Source organism: Oncorhynchus mykiss, chromosome 14 (genome assembly GCF_013265735.2).
Source record: "Oncorhynchus mykiss isolate Arlee chromosome 14, USDA_OmykA_1.1, whole genome shotgun sequence".
Taxonomy (NCBI): domain Eukaryota; kingdom Metazoa; phylum Chordata; class Actinopteri; order Salmoniformes; family Salmonidae; genus Oncorhynchus; species Oncorhynchus mykiss.
The window spans coordinates 36415713-36432073 of record NC_048578.1 but is presented as its reverse complement, the minus strand read 5'-3'; the positions used below and the strand labels follow the sequence as shown (position 1 = coordinate 36432073).

At 45.8% G+C, this 16361-nt stretch overlaps 1 protein-coding gene across 1 annotated transcript in view; it reads right to left on the bottom strand.

The window, feature by feature from the left end:
- Nucleotides 1-6174, bottom strand: part of LOC110489223 — a 76111-nt gene extending 69937 nt beyond the window's left edge. Inside the window, exon 1 of the mRNA XM_021561857.2 lies at nucleotides 5450-6174. Coding sequence (XP_021417532.2) covers nucleotides 5450-5787 — 338 coding nt within the window. The 5' untranslated portion in view covers nucleotides 5788-6174. The remainder of the gene's footprint in view (nucleotides 1-5449) is intronic.
- Between the last annotated feature and the right edge of the window lie 10187 nt (nucleotides 6175-16361).

Genomic DNA, 16361 nt, shown 5'->3' with positions numbered 1-16361 from the left:
TGCAGCATTTAACGACCACACCCCTTCCTCATATCCAACTACAAATCATGTGTTTTAGCATTCATCCAATGAATGATTAAAGCACCGGCTGGCATAAACAAGTATCATCGTTTCTACAGGAAATGTGGTCAACTCTACGGAGGGAGGAAGGACCAGTTGACCACAGTGGCTTTGGCCAGAAGGTTTTGACCCCTGTTCTGCAATAGTCCTATCAACCCGACACACCCACCCTATCATAAATACATCGACAACAGAGTGTTCCATTGGCAAACAACACACACACACACACACACACACACACACATTTCCGTATCATCACAAGAGATTAACATCCAGAGCCTTCAGAAAGTATTCACACCCCTTGACTTTTTCCACATTTTGTTGTGCTACAGCCTGGATTTAAAATGGATTACATTTAGTTGTTGTCACTGGTCTATGCAAAATATCTTTAATAATAAAATCTTTAATAAAATAATCATATTGTCAACGTGGAATTATGTATTTCTACATGTTATTCAAATTAATAAAAAAATCTAAAGTTGAAATGTCTTGAGTCAATAAAGTATTTAACCCCTTTGTTATGGCAAGACTAAATAAGTTCAGGAGTAAATCTTTAAATGAACAAGTCACGTGATGCGTTGCGTGGATTTGAAAATCTATGGCAACGCCTAAAAACTGGTTGTCTAGCAGTGGTAAACAACCAATTTGACAGAGCTAGAAGAATTTTAGAAAATAATAATGGGCAAATATTACACAATCCAGGTGTGGAAATCTCTTAGAGACGCAGAAAGACACACCGCTGTAATCGCTGCCGCAGGTGCTTCTACAAGGTATTGACTCGGGGGGTGTGAGTACTTATGTAAATGAGATATTTCTGTATTTAATTTTCAATACATTTGCAAACATTTCTAGAAACGTGTTTTCACTTTGTCATTATGGGGTATTATGTGTAAATGGATGAGAGAAAAACAATAATTTAATCAATTCTAGAATAAGGCTGTAACGTAACACAATGTGGACTAAGTCAATGGGTCTGAATACTTTCTGAATGCTCTGTATGTGGAAGTCAAAGGGGGGCGTCTCCGTTGATAACGACACTCGTTGTCGACATAATGTCTTCCTCCCGGTCCTAGCTCAGATATTTCTCAGGAGGCCTTCACATTTTACTACTCAGAAACGAAACATGCCACTTGTAATCTGTACCTTTCACAGTGTGTACAGACAGTACTGTTAGTCCTAACAGTGTGTACAGACAGTACTGTTAGTCCTAACAGTGTGTACAGACAGTACTGTTAGTCCTAACAGTGTGTACAGACAGTACTGTTAGTCCTAACAGTGTGTACAGACAGTACTGTTAGTCCTAACAGTGTGTACAGACAGTACGGTTAGTCCTAACAGTGTGTACAGACAGTACTGTTAGTCCTAACAGTGTGTACAGACAGTACTGTTAGTCCTAACAAAGTGTGTATAGACAGTACTGTTAGTCCTAACAGTGTGTACAGACAGTACTGTTACTCCTAACAGTGTGTACAGACAGTACTGTTAGTCCTAACAAAGTGTGTACAGACAGTACTGTTAGTCCTAACAAAGTGTGTACAGACAGTACTGTTAGTCCTAACAAAGTGTGTACAGACAGTACTGTTAGTCCTAACAAAGTGTGTACAGACAGTACTGTTAGTCCTAACAAAGTGTGTACAGACAGTACTGTTAGTCCTAACAAAGTGTGTACAGACAGTACTGTTAGTCCTAACAAAGTGTGTACAGACAGTACTGTTAGTCCTAACAAAGTGTGTACAGACAGCACTGTTAGTCCTAACAAAGTGTGTACAGACAGTACTGTTAGTCCTAACAAAGTGTGTACAGACAGTACTGTTAGTCCTAACAGTGTGTACAGACAGTACTGTTAGTCCTAACAAAGTGTGTACAGACAGTACTGTTAGTCCTAACAGTGTGTACAGACAGTACTGTTAGTCCTAACAGTGTGTACAGACAGTACTGTTAGTCCTAACAGCGTGTACAGACAGTACTGTTAAACCGTTCATAAATCAGAAGTACAGCAATGATGGCTGCTGAATCTATGGAAGAGTTTTAATGGAAAACTGTTACCTCTAATTTGAACTGAGTTTAAGTCATCCCAAGGGTTGGTTTGTGCTGGCCAAAGGGAGATGCGGAACTGGCAGTAAGCAGTTGCATGCCAACTATAATCCCAACTAACACGTCAGCATGTTTCCAAACAAACCTGTGGTTTACATTTACAATTTGGCAATGATGAGAGAGGAGTATATTTAGATTTTAATAAGCCTTCTGCAATCCACCCAAACTAATTCAAAACTCGTCCAATATCACAAGCTGCCTAGTGAGGTTTGTGATGCGTTGTGTTTACAGTGACCTCTAGAGGGTTTGTGATGCGTTGTGTTTACAGTGACCTCTAGAGGTCTTGTGATGCGTTGTGTTTACAGTGACCTCTAGAGGTTTGTGATGAGTTGTGTTTACAGTGACCTCTAGAGGTTTGTGATGCTTTGTGTTTACTGTGACCTCTAGAGGGTTTGTTATGCTTTGTGTTTACTGTGACCTCTAGAGGGTTTGTGATGCGTTGTGTTTACTGTGACCTCTAGAGGGTTTGTGATGCGTTGTGTTTACAGTGACCTCTAGAGGTTTTGTGCTGCGTTGTGTTTACAGTGACCTCTAGAGGTTTTGTGATGCGTTGTGTTTACAGTGACCTCTAGAGGTTTTGTGCTGCGTTGTGTTTACAGTGACCTCTAGAGGTTTGTGATGCGTTGTGTTTACAGTGACCTCTAGAGGGTTTGTGATGCGTTGTGTTTACAGTGACCTCTAGAGGGTTTGTGATGCGTTGTGTTTACAGTGACCTCTAGAGGGTTTGTGATGCGTTGTGTTTACAGTGACCTCTAGAGGGTTTGTGATGCGTTGTGTTTACAGTGACCTCTAGAGGTTTTGTGATGCGTTGTGTTTACAGTGACCTCTAGAGGTTTTGTGATGCGTTGTGTTTACAGTGACCTCTAGAGATTTGTGTTGTTTTTTCCCTGTTTTTCTGAAGGGCTTACTGGTGTTCTACCATGCCGTCCCCAGAAGAGGGGTGCGTCACGCAGTGCCAGGCTTTTCCCCCCACTATACTCAACTTGAGTGGGTTGAGTCACTAACGTGAACTTCCTGTTCAGTTTTGCCGGACAGGAAGCCCATTTCATGGGCTATACTTAGTCTTGTCTCAGGGTAGTACGTTGGTGGTCTGTTGATATACATTTAGTTGTGTGGGTGCTGTGCTTTGACAAAGTGAGTGGGGTTATATCCTGCCTGGTTGGCCCGGTCCAGGGGTATCGTCAGACCACGGTGTGGTCCCCCAGGTGTCCCAGGTTGAGGTGTCCCCCAACCCCTCCCGTCTCAGACTCCAGTATCTATGCTGCAATAGTCTATGTGCCGGAAGGCTAGGGTCAGTCTGTTATATCTGGTGTAATTCTCCTATCTTATCTGTCATCCTGTGTGAAGTTTCCCATCTCTCTCTCTCTCTTCCATCCCAGAGGACCTGAGCCCTAGGACCATGCCTCAGGACTACCTGGCCTGATGACTCTTGGCTTTTCATGTCCCCAGTCCACCTGGTCGTGCTGCTGATCCAGTTTCTGCTGTTTCGCCTGTGGCTATGGAACCCTGACCTGTACACCAGACGTGCTGCCTTGTACCGGACCTGCTGTCTCAGTCTCTAACTCTCTTTCTCTCCCTCCCTCTCTCTCCTTCTCTACCGCACCTGCTGTCTCAGTCTCTAACTCTCTTTCTCTCCCTCCCTCTCTCTCCTTCTCTACCGGACCTGCTGTCTCAGTCTCTAACTCTCTTTCTCTCCCTCCCTCTCTCTCCTTCTCTACCGTACCTGTTGTCTCGACTTCTGAACGCTCGGGTTTGAAAAGCCAACTGACATTTACTCCTGAGGTGCTGACCTGTTGCACCCTCTACAACCACTGTGATTATTATTTGACCCTGCTGGTCATCCATTAACATTTGAACATCTTGACCTGGTTCTGTTATAATCTCCACCCGGCACAGCCAGAAGAGGACTGGCCACTCCTCAGAGCCTGGCTCTTCTCTAGGTTCCTTTCAAGGTTCCTCCTCTTTCTAGGGAGTTGTTCCTAGCCACCGTGCTTCTACATGTGCATTGCTTGCTCTCTGGTGTTTTAGGCTGGTTTCTGTACAAGCTCTTTGTGACAACTGATGATGAAAAAAAGGACTTCATAAATACACTAATAATTAATAATAATAATTCATTCATAATTGTGTGTCTTCTGTCTTTTACCTGAGTCCTTTGAAAAGTTATTATTATGCATTGGAGAGTGAAATGCATAATTATATCTTTATGTGTAGAAATGAGGTGTAATGAAAACTAGTTGACTTGTCGTTCAGCTCTCAAATCATAAACATTCTTAGCACGTCAGTTTTTTCATTAGGTTGATGATATTATTGTGGTCATTTGTGGTTATCACAGGGATATCACCAATACATTCCTAGTAAATGAACATTGAAAAATGACATCATCAGGAAGTGGAACAGAAAGATGGAATGGAGGGTAACGATGACGTAACAACTTTGAGTACAAGTGAGTAGGAGGGTGTAACGAAATGCTTCTGTTCTTAGCTCCAACAGTAGCTGTAACGGTTCTCTTGGGGTGAAGTAGAGGCGGACCAAAACGCTGCGTAATTATATTGATTCATGTTTAATAAAAACAGATAAACACTACAAAACAATAAACGTGGACAACCAAAAACAGTCCTGTCTGGTGCAAAACACAGAGACAGGAACAATCACCCACCAACACACAGTGAAACCCAGGCTACCTAAGTATGATTCTCAATCAGAGACAACTAATGACACCTGCCTCTGATTGAGAACCATACTAGGCCGAAACATAGAAATACCCAAAACCTAGAAAAACAAACATAGACTGCCCACCCAACTCACGCCCTGACCATACTAAATAAATACAAAACAAAGGAAATAAAGGCCAGAACGTGACAGTAGCAGTAATATCGTTTTTTGTTAGATAGATACCACTGCACAGTTGGTGCTAGGAACACAAGCAGTTTGCCACATCACATCTGCTAAATATGTGTCTGCGACCAATACAACTGGATTTGATATCCCTTCAGTACTGACAATGTATTTAGTTATTACCTGTCCTGTACGCAGTGACAGTATTGAACTTAGTCATTGTACCTTTCCATAACCCAGGTAAGATTACTGCTCTAAGCACAATATAACAACGAGTAATCACATTAATTATTACACTGTGCAGTACTTACAAAAATAATTACACTGTAATGTTTAGTGAGAAAATTTGAAATATAGAGATATTTTTGAGGTGTTTTAATGTATCAGAAACAGAAACGGGATGAAATAAAAGTGGAGGTGTAAATGAGGATGAGAGGTAGAGAGAGGTGAAGTACAGTACCTGTGGAAGAACAGCAGGATGGACAGCGTGGTCTGGTCGATGTTGCTGTTGCAGATGCCCTCGTTGAGCAGGTAACAGGGGTCTCTGACCACAGACTCCAGAGAGTCCAGCCTCATCATGCTGTTCAGCTTGTCTGTGTTCACGTTCTGGTTCTGGAACGTCAGCTGCTCACGGAACTGGCGGAAGTGGCTGAGCGACGTGGGGCTGCCCATCAGAGGGGTGCTTTGGCCTCTGCCTTGGCCCCCACCTCTAGCTGGGTCGTCACAGTTGGCCAGGTCCAGGCAGCAGGAGCAGCAGTCCAGACCGATGGGAGAGAGACACTCCTCTCCATCTGACATGATGACAGCAGATCAGTCAAACCCGGTCAGCAGAGCACCTTGAGGGACTGGAGAGATGAGCTCCACAGCAGGAGAGAGAGAGGTAGAAAGAGAGAAAGGGAAAGTGAAAGACCTCTCTTCTTCTTCTCAGGCTTGTTGTTGTTGTGTGTTCCTCAGTGTATGCAGAGGGAACGATTTTCTCCCTCCAGGTGTTCTGGATCAGGGTGTTGGGAAGTCAAGTGTCCCCTGCTTCCTCCTCTCCCTGAGAGTAGACAGTCAGTCGTGTCTCCCTGAGTCTCCCTCTCGTCACGTTAATAAGGCTATGTTAGCTTTGGTTGTGAGACACTCGCTGGCTTCTGTGTCTGTGGGGGAGAGAGAGCTAGCCAATGCTGTGCTGTCTGCGTCTGTGTCGAACACACACATCCTGATTCAGCGGGAATGTGTTTCAAAGCTGCTTATCACTTTTTTTCTCTGCCCAGCACTTTTTCCTCCCCCAACGTGCTTAGAGACTGAGGGAGGGAGGGAGGGAGGTAGGGAGAGAGGGAGGGAGGGAGGGAGAGAGAGAGGAAGGGAGGGAGAGAGGGATGGAGGGATGGATGGAGGTTAGCCGGGAGGGAGGGAGAGAGGGAGAGAGGGAGGGAGGTTAGCCGGGAGGGAGGTGGGGGAAACCCTTGTGATTGGTAAACGACTGGCCCTCCTCCTTCTCCTCTCTCACATTCCCGCTGAATCAGGATGTGTGTGTTCGACACAGACGCAGACAGCACAATTAGGGGATGGAAAGATGCAATGCATGTGCTTGGTGATGCTCACTGTTCTAGAGAGAGAGAGAGAGAGAGAGAGAGAGAGAGAGAGAGAGAGAGAGAGAGAGAGAGATGCAGAGAGAGACAGAGACAGAGGAAAAGAGAAAGAAAGAAAGAAAGAAAGAAAGAAAGAAAGAAAGAAAGAAAGAAAGAAAGAAAGAAAGAAAGAAAGAAAGAAAGAAAGAAAGAAAGAAAGAAAGAAAGAAAACGGGAGAGGGAGACCCAGAGAGAGAGACAGGGAGAGCATGAACACATATGGAGCTGCTGCTCCCTGTTAAAGGGAACTGTTTCCACTCCCTCCATGCCTAATGACACAATTATACCTCGTGCTCTGTCTGAAACATACTGTAGGCTCCCTCTCTTTGGGCTGAGTGCTCTGTCTGAAGCATACTGTAGGCTCCCTCTCTTTGGGCTGAGTGCTCTGTCTGAAGCATACTGTAGGCTCCCTCTCTTTGGGCTGAGTGCTCTGTCTGAAGTATACTGTAGGCTAGGTCTCTAGGCTGTGTGCTCTCTCTGAAGCATACTGTAGGCTAGCTCTCTTTAGGCTGAGTGCTCTTTTTGAAGCATACTGTAGGCTAGCTCTCTTTGGGCTGAGTGCTCTGTCTGAAGCATACTGTAAGCTACCTCTCTTTGGGCTGAGTGCTCTGTCTGAAGCATACTGTAAGCTACCTCTCTTTGGGCTGAGTGCTCTGTCTGAAGCATACTGTAGGCTAGCTCTCTTTGGGCTGAGTGCTCTGTCTGAAGCATACTGTAGGCTACCTCTCTTTGGGCTGAGTGCTCTGTCTGAAGCATACTGTAGGCTACCTCTCTTTGGGCTGAGTGCTCTGTCTGTAGCATACTGTAGGCTAACTCTCTTTGGTCTGCATTTACAGCATTGTTGTCAAAATGGATGTCATTATTTAAACACATCTTTAACTAGGAAGAGCAGCGATGTTCCTGGTGTATTAATGAGTTGGACAACAGTAAAGGCACACAGATCTAAATGGAGGCTCGGGCCAATGTACATGAATTTGGCATATTGTTGATTTTCACAGTCAGTGGACACAAACAGAGATGCATGCTTGAAAATGTTTAAAGTCTTTCCATTTCAAGTGTGTACACGTCAAGATGGTAAACGTCCATATTTGTCCCCAGTTTGTCCCCAGTTTGTCCCCAGTTTGTCCCCAGTTTGTCCCCAGTTTGTTAATTGTTCTAAGTGAATTTTAAGATCTGGCCCAGAACCTTTGTTAAGTAAGAAAGAACACTGACAGAGTCAGGGTGGTTCTTTTCTCAAGTAAGACGTTCTCAAGCTAGAAAACGTTATTTCATTACATTTGCACAATTTGAATTGAACTGAAACGGGTTTCATGCAGGCCATGGCTGTGAGCCTGCAACACTGTAAACATCTAATTTGAATTTTAATTGAACTAAGTTAGGTGAATTTATCTATCCTGAGTCCGATTAAGATATATGAACCTATCGATCGCAAGTGTGATTAAGTTGGGGGAACTTATCTATCCTGGGCCTGATTAAGATATATGAACCTATCGATCTCAAGTGTGATTAAGTTGGGGGAACTTATCTATCCTGGGCCTGATTAAGATATATGAACCTATCGATCGCAAGTGTGATTAAGTTGGGGGAACTTATCTATCCTGGGCCCGATTAAGATAAGACAACTTTGCAGTGCAGACAGAATATAATGCTAAGAAGACATCATGACTCATTGAAGGCAGGCGTCAATATAAATGTTTCATTGCATTGTGCTCAGTGGAATCAGTTAAGCAGAGAAAATGACTGTCTGTTGTTTTACTGAGTGTCTGAGGATGTCCTCTGGCAGTGGAGCCCTTGCATGCCTCGCATATAGGGAATAGGATGGCACCCTATTCCCTATATAGTGTACTACTTTTGACCAGAGTCCTTTGGCACCCTATTCCCTATATAGTGCACTACTTTTGACCAGAGTCCTATGGCACACTATTCCCTATATAGTGCACTACTTTCGACCAGAGCCCAATAGCATGCCATTTGGGGACTTACACTTTCTGGTATGGGGAAATCAGGTAGAAGCTGTGGATGAAGTGAAATGAAAGAAACACTGCCCTCTATTGGTGCTGATAAAATATAGCACTTCTGTGATGATGTGTTTTACATGTTTTTATTTATTTAACCTTTATATTTAACTAGGCAAGTCAGTTAAAAACAAATGATGATGAAGAGACTTAGCCTGACACCAAAATCGTCCGTTGCTCTGTCGTTCGCTGCGTACTTCAGTCTGAGACGACCATCGTATGAAGTCGAGGGGCGTTGTCCAAAACAAAATCATCGTCTCTAACCAATCAGAGTATCAAAGCCATTTACTCAGTTTAAAACCGCTGCTTTATCCACCTGTGTTCGTTCTGGCTCTGGGGAAAAATCCATCGGTTTCTGGACCAATCAGACAGCCCCAAATGTGTTTGTATTTGGTGACGGGTTGGGCAGGTACTCAGATTCAGACTCATGGAGGAGGATAAACTAATGTCTGTTGCCATGGCGTACAGTGGCGTAGCGTAGTTTCGCAGGGCCCAGCCGCGACGTCCGAGCATGGGGCCCGAGAGACAAATGTGCAGTTTTAAAGCTAATGTTACGCTACTTTACATTTTGCCCCGAGGCTGAGAGAAGATTTTGCTGTTTCAGAGCTCAGGGATTCTTGAAAGAAAGGGACAATGTAAAATATTTGTCTTAATTAATATACATATTAACAATTATATATTTTGATCAACAAAAAGGAACAACCTCCTATATATATTGTTTTCTTCACAAAATGCTACTAACTGGATTCATTTCAAGTCCGTCAGAGACCATAAAAGGCATTTTATTTTTATAGTTATTGTCCAACAAGCGTTTAAAGGCTTTTGATTGTTTAAATCTAACATTAGATTATTTAAATATGTGGTACAAATCTCCAAACATATTTTTGTTTTGTTTTGTAGCGCTATTGAATGTTCAAGGGCTATTTCCGTTAGCATTTTGGTACATTTTTCTAGATTTACAACATAAAACAACGTTATTAAAGCAGAAATTATCCCTTAGGTCTTAACACAGAAAATGATTTCATTGTTTAAGCATATGTTGCAGAACAGAGATTACAAATATATATTTTTCAGAATATTTACAACAACAACAAAAACGATCCTAAGGGCCATCAGTGACAGACTTGACAACAGATACTCAAAACATATCTTGCCTGTGTTTCTGCCAACGTTAGCAGTCCACACCTAGAGGAGGTTGTCTGCTGCTGTGTGTATTTAGAGGAGATACTCTGGCATGGCCCTCTAATGGAACAGTGTGAAGTATCCACAACCACACATTATTGTCTTAGACCCTCTGGTGCACTGGAGCCAGACTGTGTGTGTGTGTGTGTGTGTGTGTGTGTGTGTGTGTGTGTGTGTGTGTGTGTGTGTGTGTGTGTGTGTGTGTGTGTGTGTGTGTGTGTGTGTGTGTGTGTGTTCATACTGCCTGCTGTAATAAGGGCTGCCTTTGTTCCACACAGTTCCTGCTGATCTCTAGGGTCACCATCCAACAACAGAGAGAAGCTGCTAAGAATGTACACCATTACCTGTCACATAACAATACCCCTCACACTGAGGTGACTAGGACTATAACATTACCCCACATACTGAGATGACAGGACCATAACATTACCCCTCATACTGAGGTGACTAGGACCATAACATTACCCCTCACACTGAGGTGACTAGGACTATAACATTACCCCGCATACTGAGATGACAGGACCATAACATTACCCCTCATACTGAGATGACAGGACCATAACATTACCCCTCACACTGAGGTGACAGGACTATAACATTACCCCTTACACTGAGGTGACTAGGACCATAACAGTACCCCTTACACTGAGGAAACAGGACCATAACATTACCCCTCATACTGACATGACAGGACCATAACATTACCCCTCATACTGAGGTGACAGAACCATAACATTACCCCTCACACTGAGGTGACTAGGACCACAACATTACCCCTCACACTGAGGAAACAGGACCATAACATAACCCTCATACTGAGGAAACAGGACCATAACATTACCCCGCATACTGAGGTGACAGGACCATAACATTACCCCTCATACTGACATGACAGGACTATAACATTACCCATCACACTGAGGAAACAGGACCATAACATTACCCCTCATACTGAGGTGACTAGGACGATAACATTACCCCTCATACTGAGGAAACAGGACCATAACATTACCCCGCATACTGAGATGACAGGACGATAACATTACCCCTCACAATGAGGTGACAGGACGGTAACATTACCCCTCATACTGAGGTGACTAGGACGATAACATTACCCCTCATACTGAGGTGACAGGACCATAACAGAACTGTTTAATGCTTTGACCCAGTTATGAAGGCTCAGCCAAAGTCCAGAGTGTACAAAACGCCTTTCCATGACATAGGCTGACAAGGGTAATCTGGGTGAAACCTACTATCCCTTATTGATGCCACTTGTTAAATCCACTTTAATCAGTGTAGATGAAGAGGAGGAGACAAGTTAAAGAATGATTTTAAGCCTTGAGACAATTAGAGACATGGATTGTGAATATGTGCCATTCAGAGGGTTAATGGGCAAGACAAGCCTTGGAACAGGGTATGATGGTAGGTGCCTTTGAACAGGGTATGGTGGTAGGTGCCTTTGAACAGGGTATGGTGGTAGGTGCCTTTGAACAGGGTATGGTGGTAGGTGCCTTTGAACAGTGTATGGTGGTAGGTGCCTTTGAACAGGGTACGGTGGTAGGTGCAAGGTGAACCGGTTTGAGTTTGTTAAGACCTGCAATGCTGCTGGGTTTTTCACGCCCAACAGTTTCCTCATCACAGATAGACTACCCTGTCTGTCTGTGTGGTTGTCTCTCTCACCTCACATCATCACAGATAGACTACCCTGTATGTCTGTGTGGTAGTCTCTGTCACCCCACATCATCCCAGATTGACTACCCTGTCTGTCTGTGGGGTAGTCTCTCTCACATCATCACAGATAGACTACCCTGTCTGTCTGTGTGGTAGTCTCTGTCAGCCCACATCATCCCAGATTGACTACCCTGTCTGTCTGTGGGGTAGTCTCTCTCACCTCACATCATCACAGATAGACTACCCTGTCTGTCTGTGTGATAGTTTCTCCTGACAGACTATATCAATGGCTAGTGCACATGAGACATGGTTCTGGGATCTGAGACTCGGTTTTGAGCTTCGGTTTTGTCATTCCAAAACATGTCACGAGCTACTGAGTTGGCTCAGGCACCATATTCCCTATTTAGGGCCCTACTTTTGAGCCCTATTGGTGACACATGGAACGCAACCCATGATCTGTAGAAGGACTCTTGTCTCGCCTCTTCCCACTCTGTTGATCAACTACAATCAGACTCTGTGTCAGAAAGCTACAGCTAAACCAGCCTCATTATGAAAACCTGTCTTCTGATCGGGGATGTGTCCCAAATCACTCCCTATGCCCTATATAGTGCACTACTACTATTAACATGTGGGACGTAGCACTAGGGGTTTTCCAGTACAATGTGTAGGAGTGGATCGTGTGGATGTTTTTTGTTACTGTCTTAAATCCCCAACCAGCGTGGAACATAGGTGACTCTCAGCTACTTGAGTTTTGACTGCCCCCCTTTGGAAAGAAAGGGGTACTGCTGGCGTTGAGGCATTGGCACACAAATTGAAGGATTCTGAAGCTGAAAACACACTAGAGTGTGGACTAAGCAAACATCAACACACTAGAGTGTGGACTAAGCAAACATCAACACACTAGAGTGTGGACTAAGCAAACATCAACACACTAAAGTGTGGACTAAGCAAACATCCACACACTAGAGTGTGGACTAAGCAAACAAGAAGAGAGGAGAGGACAGGAGATGACCGGAGATTATAGGAGAGGACAGGAGAAGAGAGGAGAGGACAGGAGAAGAGAGGAGAGGACAGGAGAAGAGAGGAGAGGACAGGAGAGGACAGGAGAAGAGAGGAGAGGAGAGGACAGGAGAAGAGAGGAGAGGACAGGAGAAGAGAGGGGAGGAGAGGACAGGAGATGAGAGAAGAGGACAGGAGATGAGAGGAGAGAAGAGGACAGGAGATGAGAGGAGAGGACAGGAGATGAGAGGAGAGGAAAGGAGAAGAGAGGAGAGGACAGGAGAAGAGAGGAGAGGACAGGAGAAGAGAGGAGAGGACAGGAGAAGAGAGGAGAGGACAGGAGAAGAGAGGGGAGGAGAGGACAGGAGATGAGAGGAGAGAAGAGGACAGGAGATAAGAGGAGAGGACAGGAGATGAGACGAGAGGACAGGAGAAGAGAGGAGAGGACAGGAGAAGAGAGGAGAGGACAGGAGAAGAGAGGGGAGGAGAGGACAGGAGATGAGAGGAGAGAAGAGGACAGGAGATGAGAGGAGAGGACAGGAGATGAGAGGAGAGGACAGGAGAAGAGAGGAGAGGACAGGAGAGGACAGGAGAAGAGAGGAGAGGAGAGGAGATTACAGGAGAAGAGAGGAGAGGACAGGAGGAGAGAGGGGAGGAGAGGACAGGAGATGAGAGGAGAGAAGAGGACAAGAGATGAGAGGAGAGAAGAGGACAGGAGATGAGAGGAGAGGACAGGAGATGAGAGGAGAGGACAGGAGAAGAGAGGAGAGGACAGGAGAATAGAGGAGAGGACAGGAGAATAGAGGAGAGGACAGGAGAAGAGAGGAGAGGACAGGAGAAGAGAGGAGAGGACGGGAGATGAAAGGAGAGGACAGGAGAAGAGAAGAGAGGACAGGACAGGAGAATGCAGGAGAGGACAGGATATGAGAGGAGAGGACAGGAGAAGAGAGGAGAGGACAAGAGAATAGAGGAGAGGACAGGAGAAGAGAGGAGAGGACAGGAGAAGAGAGGAGAGGACAGGAGAAGAGAGGGGAGGAGAGGACAGGAGATGAGAGGAGAGAAGAGGACAGGAGATAAGAGGAGAGGACAGGAGATGAGACGAGAGGACAGGAGAAGAGAGGAGAGGACAGGAGAAGAGAGGAGAGGACAGGAGAAGAGAGGGGAGGAGAGGACAGGAGATGAGATGAGAGGAGAGGACAGGAGAAGAGAGGAGAGGACAGGAGAGGACAGGAGAAGAGAGGAGAGAAGAGGACAGGAGATGAGAGGAGAGGACAGGAGATGAGAGGAGAGGAAAGGAGAAGAGAGGAGAGGACAGGAGAAGAGAGGAGAGGACAGGAGAAGAGAGGAGAGGACAGGAGAAGAGAGGAGAGGACAGGAGAAGAGAGGGGAGGAGAGGACAGGAGATGAGAGGAGAGAAGAGGACAGGAGATAAGAGGAGAGGACAGGAGATGAGACGAGAGGACAGGAGAAGAGAGGAGAGGACAGGAGAAGAGAGGAGAGGACAGGAGAAGAGAGGGGAGCAGAGGACAGGAGATGAGAGGGGAGAAGAGGACAGGAGATGAGAGGAGAGGACAGGAGAATAGAGGAGAGGACAGGAGAATAGAGGAGAGGACAGGAGAAGAGAGGAGAGGACAGGAGAAGAGAGGAGAGGACGGGAGATGAAAGGAGAGGACAGGAGAAGAGAAGAGAGGACAGGACAGGAGAATGCAGGAGAGGACAGGATATGAGAGGAGAGGACAGGAGAAGAGAGGAGAGGACAAGAGAATAGAGGAGAGGACAGGAGAAGAGAGGAGAGGACAGGAGAAGAGAGGAGAGGACAGGAGAAGAGAGGGGAGGAGAGGACAGGAGATGAGAGGAGAGAAGAGGACAGGAGATAAGAGGAGAGGACAGGAGATGAGACGAGAGGACAGGAGAAGAGAGGAGAGGACAGGAGAAGAGAGGAGAGGACAGGAGAAGAGAGGGGAGGAGAGGACAGGAGATGAGATGAGAGGAGAGGACAGGAGAAGAGAGGAGAGGACAGGAGAGGACAGGAGAAGAGAGGAGAGAAGAGGACAGGAGATGAGAGGAGAGGACAGGAGATGAGAGGAGAGGAAAGGAGAAGAGAGGAGAGGACAGGAGAAGAGAGGAGAGGACAGGAGAAGAGAGGAGAGGACAGGAGAAGAGAGGAGAGGACAGGAGAAGAGAGGGGAGGAGAGGACAGGAGATGAGAGGAGAGAAGAGGACAGGAGATAAGAGGAGAGGACAGGAGATGAGACGAGAGGACAGGAGAAGAGAGGAGAGGACAGGAGAAGAGAGGAGAGGACAGGAGAAGAGAGGGGAGCAGAGGACAGGAGATGAGAGGGGAGAAGAGGACAGGAGATGAGAGGAGAGGACAGGAGATGAGAGGAGAGGACAGGAGAAGAGAGGAGAGGACAGGAGAGGACAGGAGAAGAGAGGAGAGGAGATTACAGGAGAAGAGAGGAGAGGACAGGAGAAGAGAGGGGAGGAGAGGACAGGAGATGAGAGGAGAGAAGAGGACAAGAGATGAGATGAGAGAAGAGGACAGGAGATGAGAGGAGAGGACAGGAGATGAGAGGAGAGGACAGGAGAAGAGAGGAGAGGACAGGAGAATAGAGGAGAGGACAGGAGAATAGAGGAGAGGACAGGAGAAGAGAGGAGAGGACAGGAGAAGAGAGGAGAGGACAGGAGATGAAAGGAGAGGACAGGAGAAGAGAAGAGAGGACAGGACAGGAGAATGCAGGAGAGGACAGGAGATGAGAGGAGAGGACAGGAGAAGAGAGGAGAGGACAAGAGAATAGAGGAGAGGACAGGAGAAGAGAGGAGAGGACAGGAGAATAGAGGAGAGGACAGGAGAAGAGAGGAGAGGACAGGAGATGAAAGGAGAGGACAGGAGAAGAGAAGAGAGGACAGGACAGGAGAATGCAGGAGAGAGGACAGGAGATGAGAGGAGAGGACAGGAGAAGAGAGGAGAGGACAAGAGAATAGAGGAGAGGACAGGAGATGAGAGGAGAGGACAGGAGAAGAGAGGAGAGGACAGGAGAAGAGAGGAGAGGACAGGAGATGAGAGGAGAGGACAGGAGAAGAGAAGAGAGGACAAGACAGGAGAATGCAGGAGCGGACAGGAGATGAGAGGAGAGGACAGGAGATGAGAGGAGAGCAGACTAGTGGGTTCATGCTCAGTTCCCAAAATGTGATAATTGCCTCGCTGGCTTAACTCAGGCTTGAATATCCTATAAGAAACCCCACCAACACTCCACTGCCTCCACTTGGCACAGTGCCAGTTAACAGGTGAGTGCTTAGTGTCAGCGTTTAGCTGGAAGAGGGCACACACATCTACAGGATGAGAGAAACCTGACTGTTTCCACACACACACACTCACCACTTCAGAACTTCCACTGTGAAGGCTACGAGACGTTGGAGAGTTTGAGAGGAACTCAGGGTGAGACTGTGATATCTCCTCCCAGACCAATGAGAGGATTAGACACTGCTGTATAATCCTGAGGGTCTGCCCAGGCACAGCAGGGAAGGGATCAGACACTTTCAAATGTAACAAGATGGGAGAAATATATACTCTCTACGCAGCTTCGAATGAATAGTATTACTACCGGGATCATAGAACAGACAGATAAACTGATGGAAGAAAAATATACTCTATTTGCAGTGATTAATATTATTACTGGAATGAGCGTGTAACAGAATCAGATACATTTCCTTATTTCATATTTGATCACTGAATTAAAAAAAATATTTTATTTAACTAGGCAAGTCAGTTTTAAGAACAAATTCTTATTTTCAATGACGGCCTAGGAACAGTGAGTTAACTGCCTTGTTCAGGGGCAGAACGAAAGATTTTTACCTTCTCAGTTCGGGGATTCGATCTTGCAACCTTTTG